At 40.4% G+C, this 14,572-nt stretch overlaps 1 protein-coding gene across 1 annotated transcript in view; it reads right to left on the bottom strand.

The window, feature by feature from the left end:
* LOC142575818 (ATP-dependent DNA/RNA helicase DHX36-like) overlaps positions 1 to 14,572 on the bottom strand; it is an 86,524-nt gene that overhangs the window by 70,306 nt on the left and 1,646 nt on the right. Inside the window, exons 4-9 of the mRNA XM_075685495.1 lie at positions 9,118 to 9,420; positions 8,331 to 8,405; positions 5,135 to 5,230; positions 3,247 to 3,320; positions 376 to 450; positions 120 to 286 (exon numbers count right to left, since the gene is read on the bottom strand). Of these exons, the coding sequence (XP_075541610.1) occupies positions 120 to 286; positions 376 to 450; positions 3,247 to 3,320; positions 5,135 to 5,230; positions 8,331 to 8,405; positions 9,118 to 9,420 (790 nt within the window). The remainder of the gene's footprint in view (positions 1 to 119; positions 287 to 375; positions 451 to 3,246; positions 3,321 to 5,134; positions 5,231 to 8,330; positions 8,406 to 9,117; positions 9,421 to 14,572) is intronic.

Genomic DNA, 14,572 nt, shown 5'->3' with positions numbered 1-14,572 from the left:
GCATCAACATCACGAAAAGGCATCCCCCATTTTTTTTTGCAGCCAAATGGCTGCTGCCTTTGCAATTTTCTTACGGTGCAACTACAAAGTAAAGATTACAGCTGTTCAATCGTACTCACCAAAGTAGTCAGAGAAGAGTTCCGCATTGATCGTGGCGCTCATAAGTATCACGCGCAGGTCAGGCCTCACGGCCAGCAGGTCCTTTAGGATGATGCTGAGAAAGTCAGTCTGCAAGTCACGTTCGTGAACCTCGTCGAGTATTATGTGAGAGGCTCCCATAATGTACCTAGGAAGGAGTGTCAGACAGTAAACATTGCAATGCCACGAACAGGCTATGCCACCAATGAGTATGGCCTGCGATATTGGGTCACTCACGGGTCACCCTGAAGTTGCTGCAAGAGAATTCCCGTGGTGCAGAAGAGGATAGAGCCACGGTCTCTAGGTGCTCTACTGAATAAGAAAAAGAAAAGACAAAAAATATACAAGCTGTTGGAAAACCTCCAGTAAACACTGTCAAGCTCTTAATTCTAGCAACAATTTGTGGAACTAACAATCTTTTCCATGTTTTGAAGGGCAGCAGTGCTCAGCCAGACTTCAGGAATGTTAACAACGCACAAGGGCATCATTCTTGCAATTCCAAGCACAATACATTCAATGCAGGGTTGATTCCACACAGAATACATTTCTAAATGGTTTCCTTTTGAATAGGAGGTTCAATTTATCTTTACAGGCATCACTCTTGTCTTTTTTTCATCCAATGGGAACTAAAATTATATTATGGGGTTTTACTTGCCAAAACCACAATTTGATTGTAAGGCACACCGTAGTTGAATTGTATTGACATAATACAATTTACAAAAAATGGAATTGCAATAATGCATCTTAATCTCTAGCGTGAGGCTAGTCGGGTATCATTTAAGTAAAATTATGAAAAAGAGCATGTTACATAAAAAAACAATAATAATGCAAACAAAAATATTTTTAATAACATTATAACATTTGAAAACAAATTATAACACAATTATTACACTGCAAACTATTTCAAACGTTTCCTGCATTTATACAGGCGAGTTTCACAACATTAGCATGCATATTGTTAAAGCTGTATAAGCAACACAGTCATGTATGTACAGAGCATAAGGTACAACACAATTATACATGGTACTTAGTCAATTCAAGATGGTTACTCATCTTGAAAAATGTTTTTTAGCAATTAATATATTAAGTGGCTGTGTGCCAAAACCACCAATTGCCCTTTCCCGCAAAGAGTTTACCTGCGCAATGGTGTGTAAAGAATTTTTGCAAACAGGGCATGTATGATGACGTACACGAAAACGTTGTGTATATGTATGGGTCCCTTGCTCGAAATAAAGATTGTTGCAAGTTAGCATCTGTGTGTGTCACGTCTTCCTTTTGTCCATGTCTTTTCATGCGCTATAAGCCTCACAATGTCTTGCCAACAAGCCCAAATCACTGCATTACGGTATGTCAAATATGTCTCGGAAATTGTACGAGAAAACAAGCTTTACTAAATTGCTTGCAGACTTCTTTGATACGAGGTTTACAGCTAGAAGATTTGTCAAGTAATATGCCTAGGTATTTTACAGAATTCACTTATTCTAGCGCTGAATTATTTATTGTAAGTGTACATAAGTGGTCATGCAGAATTTTGCGCGGTGGAATAAAAAAAATATACTTGGTTTTCTGTATATTTAATGTTAGTTTGTTTGAAGAGAATTATTTGTAGATATCATCAAGCTCTGAATTCGCACAAATAAAGGTATGGTCCGGAGAGTCTTAGGCACATATGAGAGCTGTATCATCAGCATACATAAATATTGAAAACTATTTTACGACACAAGGAAGGTCGTTAATGTATAGCAAGAAAAATATTGGTCCAAGGACTGAGCCTTGGGGTACACTTATAGTTGTTTCAAGAAACTCGGACAGGGTATCAGCTATTTGCGCTGTCTGTTTACGGTTTTCTAGATAACTTTTTAAGAATTCTAGGCACATTCTATGAAAACCATAGCATTCTAGTTTGTTTAATGCACGTAATATGCAGTGGTTGACAGTATCAAAGGCTCTGTTATGTCAAGAAATATACCTACAACTGTTCTATTGTCATTTAAGTGGTAGTTAATAAGTTCGAATAAGGACAAGACGGCTGTGTCAGTTGACCTACCCTTTCTAAACCTATGCTGAGACAGGGTGTAAGAATACTTTGGTGTTCTAGGAAAGACATAATTCGTTTGACTATTAGTTTTTCAAATACAATATTTATAGTACTTAGGATAAAGGTAGGATGGTAGTTTTCTGGGATGTTTTTTTCACCAGCATTGAGAATAGGGATTATATTTTATAAATTACGAATGTCTTGATACATAGATATGCAAAATGATAAGTTAAATATTTTTTCTAAAGGTGCACAAAGAATATTGATGCATTGCTTGAGTGCCACAGAAGGTATGTTGTCACAACCAACTGAAAATTTAACTGGTATAGTGCTAACTAGCGTTACAATTTCACTAGATGTTATATAAGTAAATTTAAACGCATGAGGATGGCGAGGAGGGTACGTAATGTATTGCTTGTTGGCAGCCGTAGCCATTATCCGAGAACCTACTGATCAAAAATAGGTATTAAACGTCAAAACTAGGGTGTTTAATGACACTCCAATAGCGACAAGTCTGGTATGGTGGAAGAGTTTACAGGGGGTTTAAAAACAGAGTGTATATGCGCCGTGCTATTCGTGACTAACCCGAATATTTAGTTATTAAGTTTGTGTAGTATTCTTTTCTTCTTATTTGAATGAGAACCGCTACTTTATTACGAGCCAACCTCAATGCTGTAGGTAATTGTAATTGTTTTGTGCATTTTTATTTTTGAATGCCGAAAGTCTTTCTTCTTGATGTGTTCTGTCATATGTCTTATGAATTGCTGTGAACAGCACTATTGCCTCATTTAAGGTTTTGTTTAGTTTAGAATAAAGAGCATTCACATCTGGGACAGAGAATTAATCGGAATGTAAAGGTTTTAATGAATGAATGAATTCAGTGCACTGCAGACGTTGCCGAAAAGCTGGAAAGATAATGCAACTATGAGTGGCCCGAGACTTACTGCGTTGAACCTCTGTGACAGGGAATAAAATGACAGTAGGGGAGTGATCACTTGTAGTTGTGTCATGAATAGCACACTAACTGCCTTCAGTGTCAAAGTTGCATAAAATATGATCGGTACAGTTACCATTCCAGTCGTATGTGATAGCCAGCTGAGTCCCCGCATTGCTCCGCCCGCTCAGCTGCCACCCGCTCTGCCACCTGGAATATAATATTCAAAGCATTTGCAACACAGCCGAGAAAACACAAGTATTGTAATTGTGTCTCATTAGCCACCATTTTTCCGTCAAAAAATGCGAGAAGAGAATGTTTCCGCTCTTTTAATGCTCCTGTAAATTTGACACATCGTTGCATAGCAAACCCATGCAAACACCATGCATGCGTTAATGTAAGCCTACAATCAATTGCTTTTCTTGTCACTGCCAATGAAGATGCAGAAATCTACAGCTTCGGAAGTCGCAAAGCGTCAAGATACTACCCACCAACTGGCACAAATACCAGGTGTTTTAGCCAACACTTTCAAGGATGTTTCTTCAATTGCTTGTGGCAGATAGCACAAGAAATTGAAATGCATAATTGACTAATTAACAAAAATCACTAATTATGTTTAAGCTAATTACACTATGCCACATATTGCAAGTTAAAAATTCTAGCCAGTGATTTTGCAACGGAATGAATTTTCAGGATGACAGTAGTTTCGAGGTATGAATTCCCGAAGATTGTGGATGAATGCATTGGCGTTCTGGTTAATTTTATGCTTCAAGATATAAAACAACATTTCATTAAGAAAGTAAGTGGAACAACAATGCATCTTTACCGCAAGTTTTACAGTGCATATCTCGTAAATGGTGTCATCCGCACAATACTTTTCGAGTAGACGTGCCTTGCAGTCTCACCCGCTAGAATTTGTAAATTGCAATATGTGCCATAAGGTGCTTAGTTAAAAAGTAATTAGTACACTTTGTTAATTAGTTGATTATGCATTTCTATTTTTTGTACAAGTAATGTCTGCCTCTTCAAGTAGACCAGCCCATGGACTGGAATTGTGTAACCTGCTGCAGGCAATTTTTTAAAAATTTTGAAAGCATTCACTGAAACACCCTGCATATTGTCAGAGCTGCAAGCCATAGCCACAAATAAAAATTTTAAACGAGTTGACATTACAGCTCTTCCACTGTAGCATTATCGGCAATGCTTGGCAACTGCATCCATTGGGTATTTATAAAACAATAAGGTAAATAAGGTTGCACTACAACTACACACTGTGAATAAGGCTTCTGTGCAAAAGTTAAAACATCTCTCATTTTCAACTTACTTGTTTCAGCTGTGGCCAGTGTCCATAACATTATTTGTCTGGTGACTACTCCTAACCAGCAGCAATGTTCTTGATCGACTAATTTAACTTTTGCCTGAATAACGTCAAACGCAATGCATCAATGGAATGGTGGCTTGCCTGTTCATCAGGTTAATGCACAAATAAAGCAATGTCCCCTGAAAACATCCCAAATATTCTTAAGGTCATCATTGTACTGAACTTAAAATACAACCCCAGATCGGCTTCGAATCCTAGGCATTGACAGAATATATTTTGCATTTTCAGCAAAAATTGTCTTAACAGTTGTTTCCCTGGGACAAAAAGAATATATGAAACAAACAAACAACCTGCAGTGGCCTAAGCACCTGGTTTACAAATATGTGTGTTTGTCTATGCTTTTCTGTTGTGGTGGCCAGCTCATGCTTCAGTGGGAACCAAGCTTGTCAAATGGAAATTCAGCAAGCGAACCATCGCAATCTCACTGTGCTTCAGTGGTAGTTAAGACTGATTGGCTAATCTGGTGAGAGATGCTGGTTCACAACACTGCATCAGCTGCATCCTGGAAGGATGCAGCTACAAGATTGCAAGTCACAAAGTAAAGCTTCGGCAATTTAGCCACTCATGACTAGCCAGAATATGTACAAGTGCGAGCACAAGCTTAAACACAAAGATGGATGTAACAGTTGCGAACACCACTCACAGATATCGCACTGATTCGGCGCGGTTGAGTGCAGATGACTTTGCAGAGGGACCCCATGCCTTTTTGAATGTACGAATCCAGTATGAACTGTGGAACCTTGGCAGAGAAAAGCAAGACTGAGTTCAAGACAAGTTTAGTACTGTACAGTGAAGAACCAAGGAAAGCAGAGAGAAAGAAGTGCTGAAGAATCCAGCATGCTTTTCTAATATATCTTTAGCCACTGCAAGTCGTTAACACAACAGCGACAAACCTTAAAAATAAATTCCACACACTGCTCACATTTAACTACCAATGCTACAAGTCAACAAATAAAAATATGCAGATCCAACGCACTTCAAGAACCAGTTTAAGCAAGGCTTTCTCTCAATGCTAGTGAGGAACACAGTTCTTGTGTGGCGACAATTCAAATATTCAACACTTTCCAGCATTCAAGCACTTTCCATTGAAAATGGAAAGTGCTTCGCTCAACATTAACTTGTGGAGCTCCAAAAGTGCACAGACATGTCCGACAGACACCCGAGTCTATTGTACACACAGTAAAAGCTTGTTAATTTGACACCCGTTAATTCGGAAATTTGGATAATTCGGAAATTTTGATAATTCGGACGGCTCTATTGGTCCCGGCCAAGTGCATGTTAGTCTATGGGACCAAACCTTCATTAATTCGTCAGAATTCAGCCCCGCACCGCTTAATTCGGACAAATGCTGATGGCTGCCGCTATACGAAAGTGTGGTAAAGCAGCGCTGGCACCACTGGAGTGAAACCGAGACCTGCGAAGCATCGCCACCGTCATCAATTAATGGGGACGATCGCAGCGTCACCGAACGTCGGTGTCTTCTTTCTTCGCTCCACTGCGCCTTCGCCGTCATTTTCCCTTGTGTTGTCAAGTCGGCATCAGCTCTTCTTGCGGAGTTTTCTTTTTTCGTTGTGACCATGTTTTGGATGCCACCACCATCGTGTGCTATAGTGATGGCAGCGCCAGCAAAGCGGCAGAAGAACGAAGCCAAGAACTTCGCGACTAAAGTGGAAATTTTGCAGGCTTTGAAGAATGGCGAATCGCGACAGCACGTTATGACCAAGTACAACGTGAAGCGGAGCACGTTGGGAACCTACATGAAAAATGAACAACAGATTCAAGCCTTCGAAAGCGAGAATTTCAAGCACCAAGAAAGCAGTTCTGTACCGCAGCTCATCCCCAGCTCGAAGAAGCTTTGCTCCAGTGGGTGACTGTCTGTTGCAACGCGCATCTGTCTTTGTGCGGACCTCTCATCATGGCACAAGGTGAGAAGTTCACTCCAATGATAAACATTGAATCGTTCATAGCTTCAGAAGGGTGGTTCGCGAGGTTTTGGGAGAGACACGAACTCGTCTTCAGAAGTGTGTGCAGCGAAAAGGCCAGTGTTGATGAAAGCGTGACAACTCAGTGGAAAAATGTGAAGCTGCTTGATGAGCACATCACCACAAATAAACCAAGTGACGTGTTCAATGCAGACGAAACTGCTCCATTTTTCAGAGCTCTGCCCAACAAGAAGTGCAAGCAAAGGATAACTGTGCTTCTTGCCGCCACTATGACTGGCACGGAGTGCTTGCTACTCATTGTCATTGGGAAGGCGCATAAGCCACATTGTTTTAAAAACAACAAAAGCCTTCCTGTCGAGTACAGAGTGAACAGGAAGGCTTGGATGACCTCAGACATTTTTCGAGGCTGGCTGCAGCAGCTGCGTCTAAGGACTGCAAGATAATTATGGTTGTTGACAACTGCAGTGCACATAACTGTACAGTCTAACTGAAGAGTGTCAAGGTAGTTTTTTTGCCGCCCAACACTACATGTGCCCTTCAGCCGAAGGACCAGGGTATCATGCAGTACGTGAAGTCGAAGTACCGAAAGCACCTGCTACAGAGAATGATCTTACGCTCAGAAGCTGGAAAGCTGCATGAAGCGGACTTACTCGGCGCAGTGCACATCATCGCCCACGTGTGGAAAAATACACCTTCGCAAGTCATCGCCAACTGTTTTCGGCACAGCGGTTTTGTGAGGCCCGAGCATGCGGCAGCAGCTGGCGAGGTGTCAGCCGAGTCCACTGATGATGACTGCCCGACCTTCGATGCTGTCCTTCCCACAGATGTGACCCTTCAGGACTACATCGCGATTGATTAATGTGTCACCACGACTGGTCCCCTGACCGATGAAGAAATTATTAATGACGTCACTGGCGCCTGGGAAGACCATGATTCAGACGAAGAGTCATGCGAGGAGGTGCAACCACGACCTCATCGCATCTCACGAGAAGTCATGGAGGTGCTTTTGCTATTGGAGGACGTTTGCCTGAGCACTTCCGACAGTTTGCAGGCTGTTGGCCACTAGGAAGAGTTAAGAAAAATTGTGATGTCAGCCGGAATCTGCGCGAGAAAGCAGATGACTATTGCAAAATACCTCAGTAAATAAAGGTATTCTTCTCCAACTTGATTTTAATGTTGTTTTTCCTATTCATTCGGTAATTCAGCATTTGGATAATTTAGACAATTTTCCCGGTACCGTGGGATCCAAATTAATGAGCTTTTACTGTACTACATGCCAAACCAAGCTCATCCTGCATGCAGTGTTTCTCAACGTACTTATTTGCACCCATAATCAAGACAGTCCGGTTCTGCTGTTGTCTTACCACTGCATGTCGCTGATGCCCAACTTCCCGTTAACAAGTAAGTATGCACTCGCATTTCAAGCCATTATTCCCACCGCATCAACACAGCTCCACTGCATGTGAAATGTGCACCGCTGGGTGCTGCTTCACTCCACATTTTTAAGCCAGCAATGCTTTCACACTCTAAACCACAATTCGCTTAGAAACAATCGACATTGCAACCATCCCTGATGCTTCTTTCGAGCTTCCTCCACTCTCGGTACACACCGGGTAACATTTGTACAATGCAGCAGAAATAAAGTGGGAGAATAGGCAAAGAAAGCTTCGTGAGTAACATTGTGCAAGACAGCAGCCCGAAAGTGGGAGAATAGACAAGGAAAGCTTTGTTTTAAATGTAGCACTACCTTTAACTGAACCCACAAGCCAGCTACCACTACCACATGACCACTGCGGATAGTTCAAGCCCCAACCCTCCGTGACCCATCGTGCAAGACAACAGCCAGCATCCACAAAGTGGAAGGCAAACAGAAGGCTCGCTCTAAAATTAACTTACTTGAGTGGTTTTTCCAGATCCAGTTTCACCACTGATGACCACAACCCGATTGCTCTCGATGACTTCAATTATTTGCTATAGACAAAAGAGGGGAAGAAAAAAAGAGCAGTCGCATAAGTATGTGAGGCACATAATACTAAATTGGTGCTTTAATGCTCACAACACACTTTACTATAACTGTCGAACATAGAGATGCTGAATTGTGTGCAACCTTTATTTTTTCTCTTTTTGAACGTCAGCTGGTCACAAAGAATAAAAGAAAGGCAAGGCTTTCAGGGCTGACTGCGGCTCAAACTATTATCTGAGGTAGTAACAGTGCAGAAGTGAAAACACTAGCAGACAGTGAATGAAAGGCTCAAACTTTTTACTAGGACACAAAGTAACACTTTAGTGTTACTTTGTGTACCATGACTGTCCATGACTGTGTCCAATGACTGCTGACCATAGCTAAAGTAACACTGAAGTGTTACTTTGGGTATGGTCAGCAGTCATTGAAATGCGGTCAGAAAAGGTCACTTTCACACTTTTGCAAGAAAATATCCACTAGCAAGCCACACGTACAGTAATGAACAGCAATGATGCACGCCAGGTAACACACAGAAATTAATCTGTTATTAATGATATAACAGCAGCAAGTACAGCTGGTTTCCTTGCATTATTGTACTTGCACGTGGCTTTAGTGCCCAGGATAGAAAGAAACCCCAACGACTGACCAAAGGTGCATTTCCATGCCTTTTAAACACCATCACACAACAACAAAAAATTATCGAACATGCAGAATTCATACCTCTCGCATAGTGTAGGCAGGCAGTTTCTTTCTGAAATCAAGCATGCTTTGATATTCCCGTGACTGTGCCTTGGCTTCCAGGCTTTGGTGAAGCTTTTCATCAAGCGCAGCATTGCGCTCGAGCTTCAGTTCTCCACCAACGCCCCTCGTGCCAAGGCGTGTCGGTGCACTTGAAAGGTACTCCACTGCAACGGCATTGATTGAGTCGAGCCGCTCGTGGCTTGGGCCCTCTTCCAGGCTAATGTTGTGGATGATATGCTGCAGATCTTGCTGGCTTTCTGGATCAATTGATACAGCAACTTTCTGGAAGGTTACAAAATACCTACACATTAAGGATGCATGTTCTTTGTGGCTGCATTTTTCGAGTGAAACACGCACACTCATTGTCAGAAGTGTGCCACAGCTGAAACCACAGAAGTATAAAGACTTACAGCAGCAAAAGAACCAAACATATGTTGCATCACATACTCAAAATCAAAAACACTGAGTAATTTAATGGGAGTGAAAATATTAAGCGGATCAAAAACAAACCAACTACATTTTTTTTATCTGATTGTAATACATTCAAGAATGTAATATTTTGTAGTTTTAATGACAAACTTGTGGCCAAGTACAGTGCTCAAGAAATCAAACATGTTAATTTAGGGCTCACTAATGCACACACTTTCATTCTCATTGTCTGTATTCATGTGACATCAGTGTAATTTTGGCCGCACCATTTTCAGTCACTGGACTCATAGTTAACTGACATGGCACACTGGAGTAATTGCACGTATGGAATGTGCTACTTAAAGTTTCTGTGTCGTGTTTCATTCCGTGAACACTGTACATTACATTTACATTTCTTGAAAAAGTCACAGGAAAGTGATCAACCTTTAATGGCGACTCAAAGTACGCACTGTTGGGCCACCTGGCCAGAAGTCGTAAGCCAGTCTGGCACAAGCGAGTGTCCCCTTTCACCGGGGAAGGGAAGCCCATCCATTTAAACTCTGCCAAGGATGAAGGCTGCAGCATTTGATGAACAAAATGTTTCTTGCAAAAACATAAGCACCATACCGAGGTGTCCCCTTCCCTTGTTCTCCTGCACTTCCTATACTAGTCCATATCTTCCAATTATCACTTCTAATTAGCACATCACTTTTGAGTATTCCTCACTGATCTAACTCTGCACAAGTAACATTGCCTAAATAGTGCAGACAATGAAACAAGAAGGAAAAGATACGAGAGCTAAACAAGGCACATGCGAGCGTATTATATCTGGTTCTCCTGGCCTGCAGTTTCTGCCATTTGCCATGTGAACACAAATAAACAATTCCTACTCTCTTACGAACCAGCCGGGGTGAAAGCTTCGTTAAAAAGGCTTTGACGAAAAGTTGGTTGGAGAGTTAATCACCAAACACTTCGTATTTTAAAAAAGAGTACTACAATGACCTTCATGAGAAAGCAGCATAACCGTCTGGCTCATTAATGAAGGCTGCGCTAGCACGAAAAAATGTTTAGGCTGAATTTATCTGGAAGTTCAAAAGCCCAATAAGTGAAAATTATATTTTTTTTTTTACTACAACTTAAGCTCAAATCTCGAAATTTGCACAAGGCTGTTAAATGTAGAGAGCCATCCACTGTTAGGGAGAACAGTACACCTGTAGTGCTTCAAATTAACTGCAGCTTAATACTTCTCTTTTCATAATAGATGTCTGCCTAAAGTACCCCATTAATCACTCTCACCCCACTTTTCTTTAAGTAGAAAAAATGTTGACACTGTAATCGCTTGCACAATGGTGAAATGTTCTCCCTTGCAATGAACAGCCCTATAAATTGCTATTTTCTGCCAACTTAACAAAATTGAAATTTTGCTCATGCAATTTTATGCTAACAAAACTAGCCTTTTCCAGGTCTAGTTCAAATATCTTAATTTAGTGAATTACCAATAGCAAAAATTTCCTTTTCATAGTTTGCAACACCATATTGAAATGAAAGAATGCAAAATTTCATTACAGGTAATGACAAATGCATTTCTAAAATTGAAGTTGATGTATAAAAGGATTCTGAAAAATGCAAGCAATTCAGTTATATTCTCACTCTTCTGGTGGCAAGAGGCCTAATCCTGCCAAAATAACTATATGTAGCATTATAGTATTGTAATCCTTGCATTGTAATGATCCCAATATGCAAACAGAAAATGTGGCCCACAAATCTTTGCAACACAGCCTAAAAACCGATGGAGAGAGTTCCAAGTTATGTGTATAATACACTGAGACAGTCTGTTGTGGCTAATGAAAAATAAAGAATTAAAAATTGTAGGGTTTAACTCTTTCCTTACTACTAGAAATGGCATAATTTTCATTGCTTCTATGTTCGAACGTTTTATTTCAAGACATAGTAGTCTCAACTTTTACCATGGTACATAAGATTATGGCCTGACCACTGGCGTTGTAAATAGATGCAAAGCAGTAATCATAGCCCAGTCAAGTTTTTTTTTTCTTACAAATGGTATGTGCAACTTCAAAGAAGCCTCTCATGGAACATGAAAGAAAGTAATAATTTGCTATGTTCAGTTTAGGTACCAAGAGTAAAAAAAAAAACTGATACGTACAAAATATGCACCTGGCTCCTAGTTCCCATATTTTGTAAGTCAGACCACGCAAAAAAAAAAAAAAATTGTTACGCACATTTATTGGCAGCAATACTAGCCATAGTGATGCCCTTATACTATGGGGGAAAACAGCAGCTGTGCAAATGCGAAATTGCGCAAGTTCCTACTGTGCAGGGAGCACTTGTTTTTACTCATTGCAGCAGGAATGATGTTCCATTTTTTACTGCATTCTTTAGGCTCACGAAGCAACGATTGTCAGGTCAGAGAAGCATGCAGAAGCCTCCTCATACTTGATTATTGTGTTCTATCATCTTTTCTGTGCAAGCAAGCTGGTCTAGTGCGCTTTCAACTGGCATTGAAGCCTCCACATGCTTCGTACAGTTTCTGTATAATACTGTAGAATAATGTGCAGTGTTGCACACTATTGTGCCGTAACTAACAAGGGCACTTTCACAGGTGGTGTTAAAGATATAAGAGATTAGACTGCTAGTCAAGCTTCGGTCGAAGGGTGGTCTGAAATCGACTGTGTGCTCATGTATGTATGAAAACTACACGACAGGAACGATTGCTTGTAATAATTTGTACGTACGCTGTGAAAGTGCTAATGGATAAAAGCAATGCATGGCGGGGGGGTAAAATAAAATTGCACTTGGTATCAGTCAAATACAATTATCAAAAGTGCACGCCCTCATGAGCATCTACCGTTGTTTGAGACATCGTTAAAACAGCCTAGACTACAAACTAGACAGCCCAACAGAAGCTTCTGTGTGTTCACTACTGCTGTTATTTAAAAGTTAGGTTGCCAAGTTCAGCAAAGATAAAGTTTTGCATCGTCTTATTGAGGAAGTGTATGGAGCACTGAAGGCTAGCTTCGGCGATACCTCCATTCGAAGAAGTTTTGTATTTCCAGAGTTTCCAATCTGCCGAAAATAGTCAGATCTGACAGATAGTTAAGGTTCAGTCGACATTACAGATGATGGATGGTGCTGCTAGCAGAAAAAATTCCAACGTTAATTTTACCAACATGCAGAAAAACTGTAACCCAAATTGATCAGTTTCTATAGGCCTGGTAATGAAGAGTTAACATGTCGAAACTGTACAGTGGGTTATGAGGGATTCTGTATGAGGGGCTTTGTATTTAATTTTGACCTCCTGGGGTTCTTTTATGTGCACCTAAATCTAAGCACACAAGCGTTTTTGCGTTCCACCCCTATTGGAATGTAGCTACTGTGGCCACATATCAAATGCATGGCAAATCTGCTTAGCAGCAGAATACAATAGCTACTGAGCTACTATGGCAGGCAAATAATACAAAGCAAGTTTTGCAGATTGATGCGCACAACCCTGCACTGCAGAAGTTTATACCAAAGTGAATTCTTTAAATTTCAGCATGAGATATCTTTCTTTTTTTTTATATCTAAGAATACCTCTGTATAATGTCCTGCACTGCCTGCCCAATCACAGACCAACAGCATCATTGTAAAAAAAAAAAAAAGAAGTTATGCAGATCCAACGCACGTGTTGGAATCGATGTTTAGTGAAGCTTTAGTAAAAGGATTAGCTAAATTCTTTAGAACTAATAACACTGCACACAGTTTTGTTTACTTTCATCCCATGCAATGAGGAGTTGCATGAAATGTCTTTTGTTTATCCACCATGAAGGTCAGAACTTTATTGCCTTGCAAATTTTGTTTATGCACCGCATCATTCAAAACCTATGCCAAGACACAAACTCTACTTCAGGTGGATGCACAGTGCAAGACGAATACACATTGATGTCACAAGAACTAAGGCAATGTATGATGCTTGTTGATGGAAGAATGGTGATGGAAGGTGTATGCGCAGAAAAGTGCAACACATATTGAGCAACATTTACAGATTCTCTACCGCTCTTGTCACAGTGGGCACCCATTCTGGAGGATTGGCAAAGAATAGTAATACCCTGAGTGGCACATAAATCAAAGAAAGTATATAAAAAAATTTGTTATAAATATAATTAACCATTCCTTTGACACATTGATATCTCTGAGCTGACATGAAATGTTCAGGTTTTATGTAGGAATCATAGTGGAACATTCCCATTCTGGAGGACTGGCCATGAATGGCCATACACACATACATAGTAGTTAAATCAAAGAAAGTAAATAAAAAAATTATAAATATAATTAACCCTTCCTTTAACATAATCATATCCCTGAGCTGACATGAAATGTTCAGGTTTTATGTAGGAATCACAGTAAAACATGCACATTCTGAAGGATTGGCCATGAACGGCCATATGCACATACATAGTAGCTAAATGAAGGAAAATAAAGTAAACATAAGTAAATGCAAGAATCTGTTCAATAAAAATCGCCACTCCACTAATTGATCAGTGCACTTTAGAGATGCCTGTAAGCCAACATTATATGTTCAGAATGTTACTATAATAACTAATATAATTATTATCTGTACACTTCGTAAGTGCACAAGGCTTGTACAAGTTACTTTGTTGGTAGTTTCACATAACCTTCGCATACATATCCACAAATATATCCGTAGAGGTAGCAACCAACCCAACAGCACACAGCGCCCAGGCAGCCACACGAAACCCAGGAAACTAAGCAAAGAAAGCTTCGCTTTAAAAAAACCCCACATGATAGCAACACGCACAAAGGAGAAGCAGCCGTACTTCTATATGCTGTCCCACAGCAACATCTGCATTATGAGATGCCATAATAAGGAAGTTGTAGATTATCTTTACTACTACGAGTTCTTCAATGTGCACCAGAATATAAGTATGCAAGTGTTTTTACAGGGGCGTCCTCATTACAATGTGGCAGCAACCAGAAATGAAATCTGTGATGTCCAGTGTGGTTAAAC

The sequence above is a fragment of the Dermacentor variabilis genome, chromosome 3, assembly GCF_050947875.1.
Source record: "Dermacentor variabilis isolate Ectoservices chromosome 3, ASM5094787v1, whole genome shotgun sequence".
Classification (NCBI taxonomy): domain Eukaryota; kingdom Metazoa; phylum Arthropoda; class Arachnida; order Ixodida; family Ixodidae; genus Dermacentor; species Dermacentor variabilis.
This window is presented reverse-complemented; position numbering and strand designations above follow the sequence as displayed.